General features: G+C 43.8%; 1 protein-coding gene across 3 annotated transcripts in view; it reads right to left on the bottom strand.

Moving 5' to 3' along the window:
* Positions 1-18,080, bottom strand: part of PKD2L2 (polycystin 2 like 2, transient receptor potential cation channel) — a 1,160,187-nt gene that overhangs the window by 509,120 nt on the left and 632,987 nt on the right. For all 3 annotated transcript variants that reach the window (XM_075601557.1, XM_075601558.1, XM_075601559.1), the window contains exon 7: positions 12,537-12,765. In XM_075601557.1, the coding sequence (XP_075457672.1) occupies positions 12,537-12,765 (229 nt within the window). The remainder of the gene's footprint in view (positions 1-12,536; positions 12,766-18,080) is intronic.

The following is an 18,080-nucleotide window of genomic DNA, read 5'->3' as shown; positions in this document are numbered from 1 at the left end:
GGTAAAGAAACAGAATATCTTTAATATCAGTGACCATAAACTTTCAAATGTTGAGATTAAAGTGTTAGAAAAGGGACTCACTTTTGCCCAAGTCCAGGGCCCTAACATGTTTAAAACATTTATTGATGTTCATAAATATGTTAGAAAGATAACAATGAAGAAATATTTCATTAAAGATGCTGTCACTAGAGCTGCTACTATGGACACAGCTAGCATGAATACAGTGAAAGCCCCACTGACTGCATTTAAGAAAAGCTCAACATTTTATCCTAAGATATGTAAAGGGAAGTTTATAGACACTTTTGCGGAAATGGTTATAGGAGACTTAGAAAAATTGAGTCAAGACTTCAAATGTAAAAAACAAAATATGACCACAGCTGAGAAAGAAGCAGTAAAATCATTGTCTAATAATAGTCAGATAGTGATAAAGCCAGCTGATAAAGGAGGGGGGATAGTAGTCATGAATAGGGACTACTATCAGGAAGAATCCCAACGAATACTAGGTGATAGGGAAACCTACTGTATATGACATTGAAAGGTAACCCCACCAATGAGTATGGTATCCTGTTATCAGAATGGCTGGCAAAAGGGTATGACATGGGTATTATTAACAAGAAGGAGTTGGATTTCTTATTAATAGAACAGCCAAAAATACCACTCTTCTATTTTATCCCGAAGATTCACAAAGATCCCTTAAAACCCCCAGGTAGACCCATCATCTCGGGGGTAGGGTCCCTAACATCAAACTTATCTCAATTTGTGGATCATTTGTTACAGAAGTACGTGGTAGAAATACCATCACACCTCAAGGACACGTCGCATGTGTTGCGGACCATTGAAGATCTCACATGGGAAGAAGGTCTGATTTGGGTCACATGCGACGTGGTGTCCCTCTACACCATTATAGACCATGAAATGGGTTTGAAGGCCATAGAGTGGGTTTTAAATAAAGATAGCAATATGGAATCCTCAGTTAGAATATTCATCATAGAGACCATAAGGTACATACTAACCCACAACTATTTTTCTCACGATGGTAGCTATTACCTCCAGACGTGTGGCACCGCGATGGGTAGGTTTGCACCTAGTTATGCAAACATCTTTATGGGTATGTGGGAGGATAATTACATCCAAAATCACAACCCATATGGTGCAAACCTGGTGCTTTGGAAACGCTACATCGATGATGTGCTATGCGTCTGGAGGGGCACCAAAGAAGAACTAGAGGCCTTCAAAGGACATCTTAATACAAACGATTACAACATTCAATTCACGTTTAGTACTAGTCCACAGTCTATAAACTTCCTAGATCTAACCCGTTATATTGTCAACAATGAGATACAGACAAAAACATATTATAAGGAGGTGAATGCTAACTCATATGTTCTAGCATCCAGTCACCATCATCCTCAATGGATAAAAAATATCCCAAAAGGACAAGCACTTAGAGTTAAAAGAAATTGTTCTCAAGTGTAAGTGTATAAGGAACAAATTGAGGACCTGGGTAACAAGTTTAGGGACAGGAAATACAATGAGAGGGTTGTTAAAAATGCTATTGATCAAGCTAACAGTATAGAACGGGCATCTCTGATCCATCCTGTCAAAAAAGTAGATGCAAATACAAATAGGGTATTTCTCCCTTTCATTACGCAATTTAACGGGATGTCTAGGGATATATCAAAAGTGTTTAATAAACATTGGGGGATCCTACAAAGAGATCCGGTTCTAAATTCGATATTACCTGACAAACCGCAAATTATGTATAAAAGAGCTCAGAATCTAAAATCCCAACTGGCCCCCAGTTGCCCTAAGAAACATCATGGCCTGGGACAAACCATGTGGTTAAAAGACCTTAAAGGTTATTTCCCCTGTAAAAAATGTATTGGTTGTAGTTATGGATCGAAATGTAAAGAATTTAGATCAAATGTCACCGGTAAAAGCTTCGAAATCCGTACATTTATCAACTGCAAATCTAACTTTTGTGTTTACCTTTTAGAATGTCCCTGTAAATTACAATATGTGGGCAGAACGGGGAGACCCCTGAAAAGAAGATTCGCCGAACATGTGTACAATATTAAAAATGGTTTGGAGACACATAGTGTGTCCAACCATTTTAAATTGTACCACAATCAGTCTCCAGAGGGGCTCACATGTATTGGCATAGATTGCCCCAAGGTGGGTGTCAGAGGGGGAGATAGATTGCAGAGGGTCTCACAGCAAGAGACCTTCTGGATCTATACTCTTAAAACCCTCTCCCCTAAAGGGTTAAACATTGATTTCGATTTAGCATCATTTCTTTAATTAATTGGTTTATCACTATCCGTTCTCTTATCCAATATTATAACTTTTTAATGTAATGTTATTTTTATTCTAATATGCTATGTACTGTGATCTCATGATTCCTACGTGAATCAGGGGTCATCTCAGAGGTGATTCACTTCAACCCAGCTGATCGTTACTATCAGAGAAGTTTAATCACCCTGCCATCATTCGCCCTAAGGCTCCTGTACACAAGGGGTTAAACTAGGGCTATAAATTGCACATGGGATTGACGAGGCTCCACAATCCCCTGACGAAGTGACGTTCCCCATCACGAAACGCATAGGGAGGAGCCAAAGAGGTACTACCCCACACACTCTAGCTGCCAGTCATTGAGAGGAGACGATGACGTCATCCTAACCGCGCCGGAATCACGCGAGGTACACGCGATACCGAGGAGGACATTCAGAGACTGTCTTGCAGCGTTTGGGTGTGCTGGGTCGGGCACTTCATTGATTTTATACTCACCGTCTTTTGTGAGTATTTTATTGTTTTAGGTAGGCGTCATTAAAGTTTTTATTATTGCGCAATCCTTTGTCCTCTTTTATCCCCACTGGAGAAAAAAATGCTGCAGGAATTCCCAAAACAGATCCAGGAGACATATTTCCTGAAAGGGACACCTTCTGAACATCCACGGAAGCAGAGGACACCACGAGGGGTTCGTGCTATACCGAAGGCGACCGGGACCCAGAAGGCTCCAAGTACTGTTTCTCTCCCCTGCATGCGTTCTATCTACTTCTAGTAAGTAGGCATTTTATTGAGCTCAGAAACTAAGGGCATCATTGGCCATCAAATATACTGCGCAATGTCCTGTTTTTCTGTTTCATGTCATACATCTGCAGGTTGAATATACATCGTGAAGAGGACTGTGTACTTTCACTCTGTGAACTGTGATTTTGAATCCATCTGTCATCGGCTGACCTATCAGGATTGGGACATTTAGTCTGCATATCCTTTATTGGACTTTATTATCACTTCACTATATTATCACATGCGCCAGGTTTTATATCTATTATTGTATTTTTATTCTTGTTTTGAGGTTTATTTTGAGATAATCCTCAGTAGATTACCAGGCTGCTTATTTTTGTGCACTGCACTGTTATAATTTAGGCTTAGCGCTTGTCACAGTATATTTTGTATTTGTATTCTTGCATTAGCAAGCATGCATTTAAGATTTTTTTCAGCCTGTACTATTATCTTGTCTGCTCCTTCCTTTCTGCGCCCACTTGGTTTAGTTTTTAGAAGTTTTCTAATATTATCTGTATTTACTATGGGTGTCTCACTCCTTGTCAAACTTGCACTTGACCCCATTATACCTCCATACCACCTTGTATCCTCCTCTATTCCATTTAGTTAATTATCTTTTTCATTCCCATCATCCTCCATCCTAGTTTAAAATCTCCTCCAAACTTTTTAACATTCTCCTCCCTAGCACAGAAGATCTCTCTTCATTGAGGTGCAATCTATCCCTAGAATATAGATGGCACATCTCAGAAAAGTCGTCCCAGTGCTCTAAAAACCCAAACCCTCCTTCCTGCACCACTTTCTTAGCCATGCATTAACCTCCCTAATCTCTGACTGTCTCCCTGCGGTAGCGCATGGCACTGGTAGTATTTCAGAAAATATTACCTTGGAGGTCCTTGCCGTAAGCTTTTGGCCTAGATCCCTGTTATCATTTATTATGATGCTCCATCTTTCTCTAACTTTGTAATTGGTGCCAATGTGTAACAAGACCGGCGGGTCAATCCCAGCCCCCTCCAACCATCTGTCTACCCGATCTGCAATGTGCCAAACCCGAGCACCCGGGAGACAACAAACTGTTTGATTCATGCGATCATGGCAACAGATTGCCCTATCTACCTTCCTAATAATGGAGTCCCCTACCACTACAATCTTTCTTTATATCTGAGAATCCAGAGTCCCCACTGTGCTGGAGGAACTACCCTTGGCTGCTAGAGGAATTAGTCTCCACCAGCCTTGCCATTTCTGCCCCGACACTCCCAATATCTTCATTCAACATGCAAATCTATTGGGACGTGTCAGCTCAGAAACGACCTGCCTCTCCCTTTTGCCCCTGCTTTCCCTTCTAACTGTCACCCAGCTACCTACCTGCTCCTCACTAACAGCGCACCATCTGCATCACTAGTGAAGCAAGGGCCTGCTCAGTGAGCTCTAAACCCCTTTCAAGATTGCCAATGTCCCACAATATTGCAAGTTGCCTCTTCAGATCAGCAATTCCTGACTCGAGACCACCTGCTCACACCTCTCACAGCGGTATGCTCCTTGGAACAGCTGCTCCAAGTGCACATACATGTGGCAAGATGTGCATTGAGTGGCATTTTCAATCCTGCTCATTCTAGCAACTATAAAGTTTAAAAGTACTAACAGTAAACTTTACTTCAATATACTATACCTTGATTAACCACTTCCTTATTCAAAACTGCTTCTGTTTCTAACTGCACATTTTAAACAACCAGCTCTGCAAATCAACCACACAGATCAGTATACGCAAATCCCACATGGATTTTAACATGGCGGAGATATTGGCACCCCTTACTGTAACACGGGAAGTAGGGGGTCCCCGAGGCTGAAATCAACTTTGTTCAGCTCAGGAGACGCCCTGCTCACGCACATTATGAATAAAAATAAAATGTAAGCAGCTTCATTACCTTAGCAACTATCCGCTAAGGTAATGATTTTTTTTGGTTTGAGGGGATGTTTGATATTAAATTGGGGGAGCAAATGGTCTTCTGAGTTAAACAAAGTTGATTTCAGCCTCGGGGACCCCCTACTTCCCGAGATACAGGCCCCGGCATGGGGTGCCGGTATCCCCTCTGCTTTGTTTCGATCCCACGGTCACGTGACCCAACGGATTTTAACATGGGGATACCGGCACCCCATACCGGGGCCTGTATCTCGGGAAGTAGGGGCCCCCGGACTTGAAGTCATTGCGGTTCAGCTCCGGAGACCCCCTGCTACATTATTTTAATGTTGGAATTTTAATAAAACCCCCGCGATCGCCTGTGAGAGGCATGCAGTTAGAGTGACTGATTCAGCCTATCTCTTACTGCGCATCTATTACAGAAAGGCAGACCCCAGTGATAGGATCCACTCCGGCGAGCCATTAGTCTGAAACTGACCATCTTGGGTCCACCATGCAACGCAACGCGGGATGTACCCAGGTATTCCTTAAAATTACGGCCGCTGCTTCTGTATTATGAAGGTTTAAGAGATGTGTGAACCTGCCAAGATTTGCTTTACCACTGTTTCGATTATACTTTAGCAAAATGTTCAACCTCCACAATGTTATTTTATTTTAATATACCCTATTTCCTCAATTCTAAGACGCACCTTTTTTTCCATTTTCACATGTATGAAATCGGGGTGCGTCTTAGAATCGATGTCAGCTGAGGACGAAGTGTGCGGCAGAAGGAGAGGTCCCACGTCTGCAGATGGTTGAAGATGGACAGCGGGCAGGAGTGCGGTGGCAGGACAGGTCCCAAATCTGCAGGTGAATGAAGATAAGAAGACAGCGGGCGTGCAGAGGCGGCTAATAGATCATAATAGCAGGAGAAGAGCGGCATAGGGGAACGGCTTAGGAGGTGCACGCTGTAACACCGGAAGTTGACCGGTGTCTGACTTCCGGTTACCGTGTGCACCTCTCAAGCCGTTCCCCTATGCCACTCTGCTCCTGCCCAGCTCTCCTGCTATTATGATCTCCTGCCGCCGCACCCCACCGCCTGCCCGCTGTCTTCTTAACTTCATTCACCTGTAGACTTTGGACCTGTCCTGCTGCCGCACACCAACCCGCTGTCCATCTTAAACCATCTGAAGACGTGGGACCTCTCCTGCACCACCGCCTTCATCCTTCGCTGACATGGGACTTCTCCTGAAACATGGTAAGTGAAAAAGTAATTTTCCTCGATTGTAAGGGCCAAATCGATGGTGCGTCTTACAATTGAAGGCGTCTTACACTCAAGGAAATACGGTATATTTTTTTTTAATTAATCAAATTTGCAAACTAAATGTAATAAAAATTATTCAAACATGCAATGTCCATTGCATTTTTAGCAGAACATGAATTTCTTGCTGAATCAAAAAGTATAAAATGTGCGAAATCCACTAACGGGTGCGATAGGATTGCATATCTCTAATTAGCACTATAAATGTGCAGCGTTCTTTATTAAACGTCCTGTACATACATTTTATAAATACACAAAAGGAGCTCAAGAAGAGAAAAAACAAAGACAATATTAATAATAAAATAGTACTTTATGTCAAAAATAAAGAACATATAATATCAAAATATAAAAGAATCAGGATCTGATAGATCCAAAGGTATGAGTACACACAAAGAGCATAAAGCTCTACTGCTGCGGCACAGTTTATTCGAGCATTTGCCCGTTCTGTGCCGCAGCAGTAGCCTGGCGCGCGCCCGAGTGTGACGGGCGCACGCCGAAGCAGCGGAAGAGCGCCCTCCGATCGGGGCGCTCTCCCTACCGCTGCCGGGTCCGCCGGGTCCCCCGGAACCCCCTGCCGCTGTCCCGCGATCGCGGGACACCAGGGCTCCCTCGGGGAGCCCCTGGACACGCGTGCAGCGGGCGCACGCTCCCGATGACGCGTGACCGCGCGTCTATGACGCGCGGCACGCCGAGGGGCGGCCACTAGCAAGCCGGGAGATTTCCCGGCTTGCGGTACCGACCACACTTCAATAAAGTGTGTCGGTAGTGTATAATGAGAAACCCCCACACTGAAAGTGTCCTAAAATGTTATGGGCAAAAAAGGTCAAGCGGCACAGATGAATTATAGCTACCAGCCATTAACTTTCAATAGGCGTCCTAGTAGTGTACTCTGAGAGCGGCTTCCAGGTCTCCGTCGTCATGTGTATCCTGTCGCTGTCCTGACCTCACCACAACGTGTTTCGTGTCGCCTTGACACTCCATCAGGGAGTTGGCCTTAGAATCCCTTAGCACTTATTTAAGTACCCTGGCTTGGATCTATGTTATCCAATCGGAATCCTACCGCATACATAGTTAACCAGCTGTCCAATTAGCTACCCTAAGAGTCATGTAAACGTGCATAAAAGTGAACATGAAAAGGAAAAAAAAAGGGGGGGGGGAAGAGGGGGCAAACCACATAGACATACATGTTAAATACATAGCAGTGCAACCAAAAAAATTATAATAATAAAACTACACTTAATACACATAAAACACTGAACATAAAAAACATATCATGTAATTGTGTGATAATAAAATATTCTAAATAAAATGTTAAAAGGAAAACAAAAATAGGTCTCCATAAAGGAAATGAGCTGTAGGCCTATCCCTACACTCTCCTCCCACTAACATGAACACCTTTATGTTTCCTAGACTAAGGGGGTATGCACTAAGATGTGATAAGTCATTCTAAGAGCGCAAAGTGCTTTAAGAACGTGATATTGCGCTCAGCGCGATTCACAGAGCACTGATAAAAGGCACTTTGCGCTCTAAACCAGGCTTTTTTCAAGAAATGTTTCTACGTCCCACAAAGCTCGTACGATCCGCTAAATGCGCTGATTTCTGCCACTCTGTGCGATTCTCTAAAAAGCACGCTAGCTCAAGGCAGGTGCAAAAGGAGCAGGACTTTGAAAAAAATCTTTGTTTACATTATTGCAGGCACATCATCCATACAACAGGCCGGCGGGTGTCCCTGGCTGACCCCACAGGGGTCCCCGGGTAATCCCCGGGGGAGTCCACGGGTCCCCGCGGCCTTCTGAGGGTCCCCACGGGTTTCCCGGGCCTGCGGTACCAATGGTGTGCCCCAAAAAAATAAAAAATATTTGTAAATAAATACACCCCCCCCCCCGCCTCCTAACACATATACTACAGTAATGGTCAAAATTACTATTATCCACATATGGATAATAATGCATTCACCCATTTAAAATACATTAATCACAATAAATACAGTAAATACATATTGCACTTACCTTTCCCTGTCACCCACGATGAAGGCCGCCTTAATCCTCATCCTGCTCATGTCCCCTTCCGGTGCTACAAAACATACACAAGAATAAAAAGAGCCAATGTAATGTCCCCTAACGCCTTAATCACCTTAGCGGTCATTAACCGCTATAGTCATTAAGGGGTTAACCCACCCTCACCCACCACTCGGGAGGCCTAACCACCCTTACCCAGTACCCACTCGGGAGGCCTAAACCAACCTGGCTTGGGGACAATACCCCCTTCCCCCACCCCTGCTACCCACAATAAACATGACTATATTTAATAAACAATACATAACCCACCCACCCCGTGTGTCCCCCATAAATACATGATTTGTTCTTTAATATACAGGGTTAATACCCCAGGCACACGGGAGTCTACCCCAGGCCCACGGGAGTCCCATGGAGTCCTGGCGGTTGTCCGCAGGCCACACAGTGTACCAGTACTCCAGTGTCTGGAGGCCTACAGGTGGTCCCCACCAGGTGCCGTGGGCATCCAGATGGTCCCCTTGGGTCACCGTGGGTCCCAAATGGTGTATCCACGGGTGGGACCGCGGGTGTCTGGGTGGCCCCGGGTCAGACCCACAGGTGTCCTCGGGTGGTTCCCACGGGGTCTTGGTGGTTCCCACGGGGTCTTGGGCCCTCAGGCCCTCGGGTGGATAAGTTGAACTCTATTTATTTACTTTATTGATGCTGTTTTAAGTGTTTAATAATGGGCAAATAATCTATTATCAATATCTGGATAATAGTTATTTTGCACATTATTGTACTGTATGTGTTTGAGTGGGGGCCCCGCAGAACCATAGGGACGACCCTAGGGCCCCAGACCTCCGTGGGAAGCACACGAGGACCCTCAGACACCCATGGGGCTGACCCAGGGCCCACCCGTGGAGACCCCATTTGGGGCCCACAGTGTCCCGAAGGGACCACCTGGAAGCCCATGGCGCCTGGCGGGGACCATCAATAGGCCTCCAGACTCTGGCATACTTGTACACTGTGGGGCCTGTGGACACCCGTCAGGACCACCGGGGACTCCCGTGGGCCTGGGGTATTAACCCTGTATGTAAAAGAATAAATCATGTATTTATGGAAGGGCACACGGGGTTGGTGGGTTATGTATTGTTTATTAAATACTGTCATGTTTATTGTGCTTAGCGGGGGTCGGGGAAGAGGGTATTGTCCCCAAGCCAGGGTGGGTAGGCCACCCGGTGGGTAGTGGGTGAGGGTGGTTAGGCCTCATGGGGTGGGTAGTGGGGGAGGGTGTTTAGACCTCCCGAGTGGTGGGTGAGACTGGGTTAATCCCTTAATGACTATAGCGGTTAATGACCGCTAAGGTGATTAAGGGGTTAGGGGACATTACGTTGGCTCTTTTTATTCTTGTGTATGTTTTGTAGCACCCGAGGGGGACATGGGCAGGATGAGGATGAAGACGGCCTTCATCGTGGGTGCCTGTAAAAGGTAAGTGCAATATGTATATACTGTATTTATTGTGATTCATGTATTTTAAATGGGCAAATGCATTATTATCCATATGTGGATAATAGTAATTTTGCCCATTACTGTGGTGTATGTGTTAGAGGGCGGGGGGGGGGGGGGGGTGTTGTATATTGCAATGTTTAGGGCAATTGTCCCCAATAAACATGCTATTGTGCCTTAACCCCTTCATTGCCTTAGCGGATAGACGCTAAGGTAATGAAGCTGCTTTAATGTATTTTTATTAATAGTGTGCGGGAGCAGGGGGTCTCCTGAGTTTAACCGCATTGATTTCTGGCTCAGGGACCCCCTGCTTTCTGAGATACAGGCCTCGTTATGGAGTGCCGGTATCCCCTGCAAAATTTAAATGTCCCAATCAAGTGACCCGGAAGCTTTAAAAGTGCAGGGGATACCGGCACCCCATAACAGAGCCTGTATCTCATGAAGTAGGGGGTCCCCGGACCTGAAACCAATGCTGTTCAGCTCCGGAGACCCCCTGCCCATGTACACTATTATTAAAATATATATTCTTAATGCAAGATCGCCTGTAACAGTCGTGCATGGAGATGCAGAATTTCCATGCAAATGTTACAGGAGGCTTTTTTTTTCTATCAGCTATCGCACTTGAACTTTAAGCGCGATAGCAGGGGGGAAAAAATGCACGATCTGGCAGATTTGAGCATGGCCGCTCCCGAATGCGCTGTACGCCTTAGTGAATCGCGCCTCCGGCTTCACTTTTTAGCGGCCATGAATTTTTTTTTCACGCCAGCACAAAAGCTCACCGCTTAGGGCATAGCCCCCTAAAAGAGATACAATTAATTTAATCCCATAATAAAAAAAGTTGATTAAAACATCAACATTTCACCAAGTTCAATTAGGGCACAATATATATAAAGTCCCATGTTAACAAGAAATATATATGAATTGTAATGTATGATACTCAAGATAATATATTTTAACACATAAAAATGTGAACAAATGGGTATAGAATATATTAATCTGTTATATTCAGAAATGTCTGAAAAGATAATGTCTTCATATAGAAATTTAGTATACAGCAACTGTATGTATGAAACATTCTCTTTTCAGACATTTCTGAATATAACAGATTTATATATTCTATACCCATTTGTTCACATTTTTATGTGTTAAGATATATAATCTTGAGTATTGTACATTACAATTCATATATTTTTCTCGTTTACATGGGACATTATATATATTGTGCCCAAATTGAACTTGGTGAAATGTTGATGTTTTTAATCAACTTTTTTATTATGGGATTCAATTCATTGTATCTCTATTAGTCTAGGAAACGTTAAGGTATTATTATTTTTTTGCTTGCACTGCTATGTATTTAACATGTACTGTATATCTATGTGGTTTGCCCCCTTCTTCCCCCCCCCCTTTTTTTTTCTTTTTCGTGTTCACTTTTATGCACGTTTGCATGGCTATTAGGAGCTAGTAGCTATTTGCACAGTTAGTAGGGCAGCTAATTGGACAGCTGGTTAACTATGTACTGCACCGACACACTTTATTCGAGCAAATACCCAGTATGTACCTGGCAGATACCTGGAATGCGCCGCTCCTCACCTCTGACAAGCCCCGTTGCATTTGCCTTCCCAGCCTGGGTTCATGCCTGGCTGACGGGCGGCTGATCTGTTAAATGATAATGATTAGGATTTAATAGGCTGCAATGCTTCGCGTGTCTACCAGATGGCATAAATTCATGAATTGTAATGCAGTATATATATATATACTGTGCAGTATTGCAGCCAGTGGGAATAAAATGCTTCAATCCCTGCCTGGAAAATAACCCAATGCACTCGGGCAGAAAACAGTCACAAACCTCAATACACCCGGGTATACCCGAATTCGTGGGACTAGCCGAGCTCGAATAAAGTGTGTCGCCAGTGTATGCGGTAGAATTCCGATTGGATAACATAGATCCAAGCCAGGGTACTTAAATAAGTGCCATGGAATTCTAAGGCCAACCCCCTGAGGAAGTGTCAAGGCGACACGAAACGCGTTGTGGTGAGGTCAGGACAACGACGGGATACACGTGACGACGGAGACCTGGAAGCTGCCCTCTGAGTACACTACTAGGACGCCTATTGAAAGTTAAGGCTGATTGCTACTGTATACTCCATCTGTGCAGCTGGACCTTTTTTGCCCTATAACATCTTAGGACACTTTCAGTGTGGGGGTTTCTCATTATAGAGCTTTATGCTCTTTGTGTGTACTCATACCTTTGGATCTATCAGATCCTGATTCTTTTATATTTGGATATTACAGTATATGTTTTTTTATTTTCGACATATAAAGTACTATTTTATTATTAATATTGTCTCTGTTTTTTCTTTTCTTGCGCCTCTTTTGTTTATTTATGTGTTTGAAAGAGCCCCGCAAATCACGGGAGATTGGGAGCAGCAAAGTGGAAACTGCAGACTTAGAAGAGAGAGGATTTAAAGGGATAGCGCACACTGACTTTTTTTGCTATGTACAGAAATTTTGAATGTTTATATTCCAGAACTAATTGTTTACAAGTATACATCAATACTACTGTAATACTGTATACTGTATAAAGCTTTACTTTTTTAGCCATGTGGTTTACGTTATTGAAGGAAATCTCTCACCCCACCCCCACATGTCACTATAAACATTTACTCTTGTTTTATTGGATATAACAGGTCATTAAGTACAGTATCTTGAAGGAAAGCAATTAAAAATAAAATAGATTTATTGATGGACCACTTACTGCAATAAGCGAAATATCAAGCCAGTTCCACATACATTTGATATATTCCAACTTCTGCTTCTTTGCTTTCATAATTTCTTGAAATATAAATGCACATATAAAGAGGCAAAATATAACTTCACAGCAAGCAAAAAAGTAATCAGTAACTGAGACATATCTAAGAAGTTTTACAGCATAAAACTGCCAGGATGGAGTAGCACCGCCTGTTGCTGGGAATTCTGTGACCAACCTGCAAACAATTAGTGTTGCATTAGACATTTTGACCAAAATGTTTACAATTTCAATACAAGAATACATATTATATATTATTGATATCTATTTATATATCTAAAATAAAATGAATCCTGGTCGTGTAACTTACTGTAGCTATCCACCTTTGACTGAGTACTACTAAGATGACAATGAAAGTACATATTACTTTGCTAGCTCCCTTTATTTTGCATGGATATTATTTAAACCAGAAATAATATGTATTTAATAGAAGTGGGTGTGATGGTGAGGGGGTAATCTGGTAGGATTCCTGGGGGAGGTGTGGCGATGGGGGGGTTAATCGGGCCCTTAATAAAGGTTTTATACCCTACTGATTAACCCCAACTTGCATTGGGAGTGAAGGGGTTAAAAGTATATGCATGACACTGATGTATTTACCCCTGTCCCAGCCTTCTTTCCCCCATGTTACAGCCTATTCCCTGCCTGCCATAATAGAATTACATACAAAGTGTGCTATAATGTTTTCAGGCACAAAATGGCATTGTGAGCGCTGAAGCCAGCGCTGATTGAGAACGCGTGGCTGTATATGGGAGGTCTGTTTGACGTATAGGTATCCACTTTCAAACACTCAACCTCGTAACTGCTAGTTCAGTTGAATAAGTGGCTTGCGGTTAGATTTGAAGTGGTTTTCCGATAAAATGTCTCCGTACCTTGTTAGCTCGTGTAACTTGAAAGACGGAAAGTCTACTGCTGGGGGAAGTTGGTCAATTGTCGTGAGAAGTAGGTGAACTTGGCATCCCTCAAGAAAACCTTTCAAGTAAGCGGGCTAACTTGCGAACAGAGACAGCTAGCACTCTAAATTTTGGAGTGCAAGTTCAAATAAATAAACCACTCACACACATATAAAAATTACAGTTGTGACACCCACAGAACATGATGTTTTAATAAAGTGTATAATACTGAGAAAATTGAGAAAGGGTACATTAAGGGGAGAGGGGGACTGACGTAAACAGCACTAGGATCTAAGCAGCCATTTTTGTTCAGCATCCATCTTAGCTTCCTGATCTTGTCATCCATTTTGTCTATTGTCTGCATGAATGTTGGAATGAGGATTGAGGTCTAAAGGCACACATTTTTTCTTTTCTTTCCTCCTAGAAGATAAGCCTTCAGCTAGCTACAAAACTTTGAAGAGAAGATACGCTGTTCTGAAACTAGACAAAGATAACAGCCACTTCCCACATTTAGAGGGAAGGTCTCATGGTCAAATACACCCTTGCAAGAAACCAGGGGAAAGGTTATGAGCTTGCATAATAATTTTGTAGCTGACTCAATTAATTTTTGCTATGGTTTACATTTATGTTATTAAATCGATGTTCTCATATTCATATTTGTTTATCTTATATGCATATGTAATGACGCACAAGACACCTCATAAAGGGGACGTGGGTTTTAGTATTATGGTATAAATATGTCTTGTAGTCCAAATTTCTGCAGGAGAGCTTTTGATTTGAAGCTTTTCTCCTGTGTGTGTGCACCCATATGCAATAAACTCATTTGTCATTTTGCAATGTAAGGGTACATGCAACCACACACGCGGGTTCTTTGGATAAGGCTTATTTATTTGAGCCTTAAAACATACAGCAAACCAAAAACAAATAGCTTCTCATCAGCACACAAAAGAAAATAGCTTCTTCTTCAGCAGACAAAACAAAATAGCTTCTTTTTAGCAGACAGAACAAAATAGCTTCTCTTTAGTATGCAGGAGACAGACAGTTCATCACACATGTACTTTGCAACACAGACCTTACAGCAGTAATCTCTTCAGCATTTTCAGTCCTGTCTCCTCACCAGCTCTCCTGCATGTGTGTACAGCCTGGGGTTTTAAAACCTTGATTATGCAGCTGGGGTCAGACTAATTAAGCAGCCCTTCTCAACTTAACCTCGTCACTGCTGCACTGCAAGCCTAAACATAGGTTTTCAAGGCATATGGCTGGTGACGTTCATTCACCCTGTTATAGTGCTAGAAAAGAGTGAAAAAACAGGCGCTACTTCGTGAATGAAATTATTATAGAATGTAATAGAAAAGTGGTACAGATAGGATTAATAATCCAACCCCTTGCTCAAACCTCACTGGTGGGACCTGACGAAGCCGAGACACAGTTTGGTAACTGAGGCGAAACGCGTAGAGTTATACCAGTGGACCAATTTTGGTCTTGGAGACGATCCGTAGAAGCAGCTCTGAATGCAGTGACGTCACATCTTGCAGACGGGCGCGCAGAAGGAAGCTCCGGTCCAGGACGCAGAGCAGCAGAAGCCAGCAGACTGACCTGAAGGAGGCGGTGAGCTGTTTCGGGAGATCCTCCATTCACATATTGTGATATATGCTTTTAACTTTTATTCAAATTGTAAGTGCGCATTTTTATTGTGTTTTTCAAATATAAAATATCATTTTGATCGCACTATGTAGTCTTTTCCCTCTCTCTATATATACTCTGCTGACGGAGAATCGTTAGGGGGGTACCATCCACAGATATCTTCAAGGGTGGCAACCCAATTTGCCAACTGCTCATTATATCACCTTGCTCCTGTGAGTAGATCAACCATAAGAGCCAAGACATAGCTTTTATAACCATATAACACCTGACGTCTGCACTTAAATTGTATATATTGTTCTCTTATCTCCCCACATGCTCCCCCTGGATGTTTTGAGCAGTTCATTCACCCTGTCACATTCCTCCCCTATTAGTGTGTGGCTGGGGTCACGCACGGCTGAAGCCCGATCCTCCACCCCTTCCCTAGAAAAGAAGTCAGCATTTGAATTTTCTTTTCCTGGCCTGAGCTGAATCTCAAATGAGAAGGGTTGGAGGGCATATACCACCTGGTCAATGTAGCATTGGAGTCCTTCATGCTATTTAACCACTTTAATGGAGCATGGTCCGTCACCAGAGTAAAATGGACTCCTGCCAGATAATGCCTCAAAGCCTCGATTGCCCACTTTACTGCGAGGCACTCCTTCTCAATCACTGAGTAGTTTTTTTCCCTCGGGAACAATTTCCTACTCAGAAAAAGGATCGGATGTTCCACTCCCTCAAACTGTTGTGACAACACTGCCCCTAGCACTATCTCTGATGCATCGGTTTGCACTACAAAAGGCCTGTTGAAGTCTGGGCTTCTAAGGACGGGACCCTCTGATAGATACCTTTTTATGTCCTCGAAGGCTCTCTGACACTCCCTTGACCATACCTCTTGTGTAGGGGCACACTTTTTTGTGAGGTCCGTTAATGGGGCTGCAACTTCTGAGTAGTTGGGGATGAACCGCCGGTAGTACCCTGCTAAACCCAGAGAGCGTACCTGCGTTTTGTTTGTGGGGTCGGAACTTCTTTCAGGGCAACTACCTTGTCGGCTAGTGGCCTTACTTTTCTACCTCCCACTGCATACCCTAAGTATTTGGTTTCTGCCTTACCCAAGGCACATTTCTTAGGGTTGGATGTGAGCCCTGCCTCTCTTAGAGATTTGAGGACCGCTCTCAGCCTATTTAGATGGGCCCGCCAGTTTTTACTATAAATGACAATGTCATCTAGGTAGGCTGCGGCATAAGCCCTATGGGGTCTCAGCACCTTATCCATGAGTCTCTGAAATGTGGCTGGGGCACTATGCAGTCCAAATGGCATTGTCACAAACTGGTATAAACCCATGGGAGTGGCAAAGGCTGTTTTGCACTTGGACTTTTCCTCTAAGGGTATTTGCCAGTATCCTTTGTTAAGTCCAGCGTGGATATATATTCCGCGTTACCAAGGGCGTCAATTAACTCGTCCACCCTTGGCATTGGATATGTGTCAAACTTGGATACCGCATTGACCTTTCGGAGGTCCACACAAAATCTTACCTTCCCATCGGGTTTAGGGACCATAACTAGTGGACTACACCACTCACTGCATGATTCCTCAGTCACTCCTAAGTGTAACATTTCTTGTACCTCCTTCTCTACCAGGGCCCTACGACTCTCAGGCAACCTACTGCTGCGACACACTTTATTCGAGCAAATACCCAGTATGTACCTGGCAGATACCTGGAATGCGCCGCTCCTCACCTCAGACAAGCCCCGTTGCGTTTGCCTTCCCAGCCATGGTTCATGCCTGGCTGATGGGCGGCTGATCTGTTAAATGATAATGATTAGGATTTAATAGGCTGCAATGCTTCGCGTGTCTACCAGATGGCATAAATTCATGAATTGTAATGCAGTATATATATATATACTGTGCAGTATTGCAGCCAGCGGGAATAAAATGCTTCAATCCCTGCCTGGAAAATAACGCAATGCACTCGGGCAGAAAACAGTCACAAACCTCAATACACCCGAGTATACCCGAATTCGTGGGACTAGCCGAGCTCGAATAAAGTGTGTCGCCAGTGTATAAGGACGGGAATGTACTTTTACCCCAGGTACTGTCTTGATCACATGTGACATTAAATTAGTTTGCCCTGGCAAATCAGAAAAAACATCATGGAATTGTGTAATTATTTCAAACAAGTCCCCTTTTTGTTCAGAGGACAACTGTCTACCCAGTGGGATTTTATCGTCACCCACGATGTTCTCCCGTAGGGGCTGAGGACCCAAATCCGTTTCCTCCTCCACCGGATGGATGAATAGAGACCGCTGCATCTTCCAGGGTTTCAGCAAGTTCACATGGTAAATTTGTTTACCCTTCCTGGACTCTGGTTGAGCGATCTCGTAATCCACATCACCCGTGCGGCGGAGTACTTCGAATGGGCCCTGCCATTTGGCTAGGAGTTTGCTCGCACAACTGGGTAACAACAACATTACCTGGTCTCCCGGGTGAAACACTGTCATGTGAGCATTCTGATTGTAATATCTCTCCTGGCTGTCCTGGGCTGATCTAAGATTCACCTTAGCAAAATGGCCGACCAGATCTAGGCGCTTCCTAAGGTCTAGTACATATTGCAGGGTATTCTTGGAAGGGGACCGCTGTTCCTCCCAGGACTCCTTTAGGAGGTCTAGGATACCCCAGGGTTGACGGCCATAACCAGTTCAAATGGAGAAAATCCCATGGAGGCCTGGGGAACTTCCCGCACTGCAAACAGCAGAAAAGGGAGAAGTTCATCCCAGGCTCTCTTCTCTGAATCTACAAATTTCCTCAGCATCCCTTTTAGAGTTCGGTTAAATCTTTCCACCAATCCGTCAGTCTGTGGATGGTAGACCGATGTCCGAACCGACTTGACCTCTAGTAATTTTAAGACATCCTGCATCATTTTTGCCATAAAATTTGTACCTTGGTCTGTCAACATAGCCTGGGGAAGTCCAACCCGTGAGAA

The sequence above is a fragment of the Ascaphus truei genome, chromosome 5, assembly GCF_040206685.1.
Source record: "Ascaphus truei isolate aAscTru1 chromosome 5, aAscTru1.hap1, whole genome shotgun sequence".
Taxonomy (NCBI): Eukaryota; Metazoa; Chordata; class Amphibia; order Anura; family Ascaphidae; genus Ascaphus; species Ascaphus truei.
This window is presented reverse-complemented; position numbering and strand designations above follow the sequence as displayed.